The sequence below is a fragment of the Mirounga leonina genome, unplaced genomic scaffold, assembly GCF_011800145.1.
Source record: "Mirounga leonina isolate KUSES-001 unplaced genomic scaffold, KU_Mleo_1.0 Mir_91, whole genome shotgun sequence".
Lineage (NCBI taxonomy): Eukaryota > Metazoa > Chordata > Mammalia > Carnivora > Phocidae > Mirounga > Mirounga leonina.
In genome coordinates this window covers 8,528,146-8,530,537 of record NW_023270839.1, presented here as the reverse complement: position 1 = coordinate 8,530,537, position 2,392 = coordinate 8,528,146, and the positions used below count along the sequence as shown (strand labels likewise).

The 2,392-nt window shown below is 41.5% G+C and overlaps 1 gene segment (V, D, J or C); it reads left to right on the top strand.

Annotated features, from left to right (window-relative positions):
• Positions 1–1,643: 1,643 nt before the first annotated feature.
• On the top strand, positions 1,644–2,392 carry LOC118003502. The segment is given in 2 exon segments: positions 1,644–1,725; positions 1,848–2,392. Coding segments are annotated over 2 exon segments (591 nt in total).

Below are 2,392 nucleotides of genomic sequence, written 5' to 3'. Positions count from 1 at the left end.
ATAATGACTTTCTGCATCCATGTGCTATACTGTTTATTTTCTTTTTTCTTTTCTTGAAAGATTTTATTTATTTACTTATTTTAGAGAGCATGATAGAGAGAGAGAGAGAACAGGCACGAGTGGAGAGAGGGGCAGAGAGGGAGGGAAAGGGAGAGGGAGAGAATCTGGAGCAGACTCCTGATGGGTGCAGAGCCCCATGCTGGGCTCAACCAACAACCCTGAGGTCATGACCCCAGTAAAAACCAAGAGCCCGAAGCTCAACTGACTGAGCCTCCCAGTTGCCCCCTGCTTAATTTCAACCAGCATCATCCCAACCTCTTTGGGATTCTCCCTGCATATCTGAATACAAATTTGTAGGGGTTTGTCCCAAATTCCTTTTAGCATAGTTTTGTGACAGGACTGACAATGTGATTTGAAGATGGTGGAGAAGGGAAGGGATGGGATACGTGAACCCAAACAGTATCTAACAACTGAATTACTTTCTTAACTCTGCGTCTGGGAAAACGTTTCCATGTTAGCTCTGGACTCATAAAGCTCCTTGATCTGAATCTGTGGAGAGTCGCCTCCAGGAATCAGCTTGAGCTAGTTTCCAGCTATGTGTCTAGAGATAAGTGCTTACAGGGCTTTACAGAAGAAGTGTCCCTCTCCAGAACTTTATCCTGATAATCCTGATTTCTTATTTTGTGCAGATAATTTTTTAATTAAATCTTGGCAACAAAATGTGACAGAGGCATGATAATGGAAAGCATCCTTGAGGCTAAAACCTGTTAAGACCATAGCATTAGTATTTGTTGGCTGATTTACAATACACTAGTCATCTTATGTTGGAATCAACAAAACAGTGAGAACATAAGATAGGAATCTCGGATCATTCTATAGAGATTTGACAACTTCATGTATGGTGTTTCTATGTCTATAATTGCTATTATTCACTTTTTAATGATTCTGAAAATTAAGAATATTTGACTATTAAAATATTAGACTATCAAATACTGTGACTTTTTTTCTGAAAAGCTTTTATTACAAAGATAGTATTCCTTATGATTGGTATTATTTTAGGACCACAGAAATACTGTATTTCAAGTATTTGTTCATTATTTTTGTTAAATAACAAATATTTAGTGAGTATGTAAAAAATGACAGTCATTGTTCTAAATATCAGGGTACAGTGTAGAAAAACACAGAATCACCCAGCAATGAATTGACTTCTTATTACTTTTTCCATATTCAACTTCTAGCACCTTTTCTGGCAATCAGTGGGTTAGAGACTGGCCCACATGGACACAACAATATGAAGTACTGTAGTAAAATGCTTTGGAAGATTGCTATCTTCCCAGCTACAGAAATGCCCTGGGATGCTGTGTTAAAGAACTTTTGTATCAGGTAGTGTCTCAAGAACAAATAGGCCTGAGAGGTGAGGACTGCTGTTGTTCAGACTTCCAAGGGCCACCTGCAGACTGACATGTGCCTCACGAAGTCAGTATTGACACAGATGGCTGACTCTGGGAGGCCTCTGGCCAACATGCACGCATTTCAGTCTCTGTCCACCAGGGGGTGCAGCTTCCTACCACAATCACATTTCCTGTGTGAAATGTGGGCTTGCACTGATCATTTCTCTGTCACTCCCAACCTTTCTTCATGGTAAGAATGAAGAGCATTATTTAGGTGACACTCCAGAGATGAAGTGTTCTCCAGGCTTCGTGACTGTGGTTCTCTTAATGTTTGGTAAGTAAAATGCCTCTTAAAGTTCAGATTCTTTTTTCTATTGTGTCTGCAAAGTCTTTAACTATAATTTTATCCAAGAGCTTTATGCCCAAGGTGACAAGGTTTCTTTTCTTTTTCCTCAGGACAAACCCATGGAGACTCAGTGACCCAGATGGAAGGCCCAGTGACCCTCTCAGAAGAGGATTCCCTGACTATAAACTGTACCTATTCAACAACAGGGTTTCCCACTCTTTTCTGGTATGTCCAGTATCCAGGAGAAGGTCCAGAGCTCCTCCTGAAAGCCCTGACGGACAAGGAGAAGGGAAGCAAGAAAGGATTTGAATCCACCTATGACAGAGATTCCAAATCCTTCCACTTGCAGAAAGGCTCAGTGCAAGCGTCAGATTCAGCTGTTTACTACTGTGTCATGAGTGACACAGTGACGGGACTGCAGGGGGAGCTGAGCACAAACTCTGAGGACAGGAGCTTAAAATGTGAGTGTCTCTGCCTGATCCACTCTGGTTCCAGCACAGTCTGTGGTTGTTTGTCCCTCAGTGTCTGCTTGATACAAAATCATACAAATGATCAGAGCATAGGAACCAGAAGTAACATCCGCCAACCCCAGCTGTTTCTTAGTGACATTGAGAACAGTTTGATGCCAAGAGTTCCTCAGTCAGGGCGTAAGTAA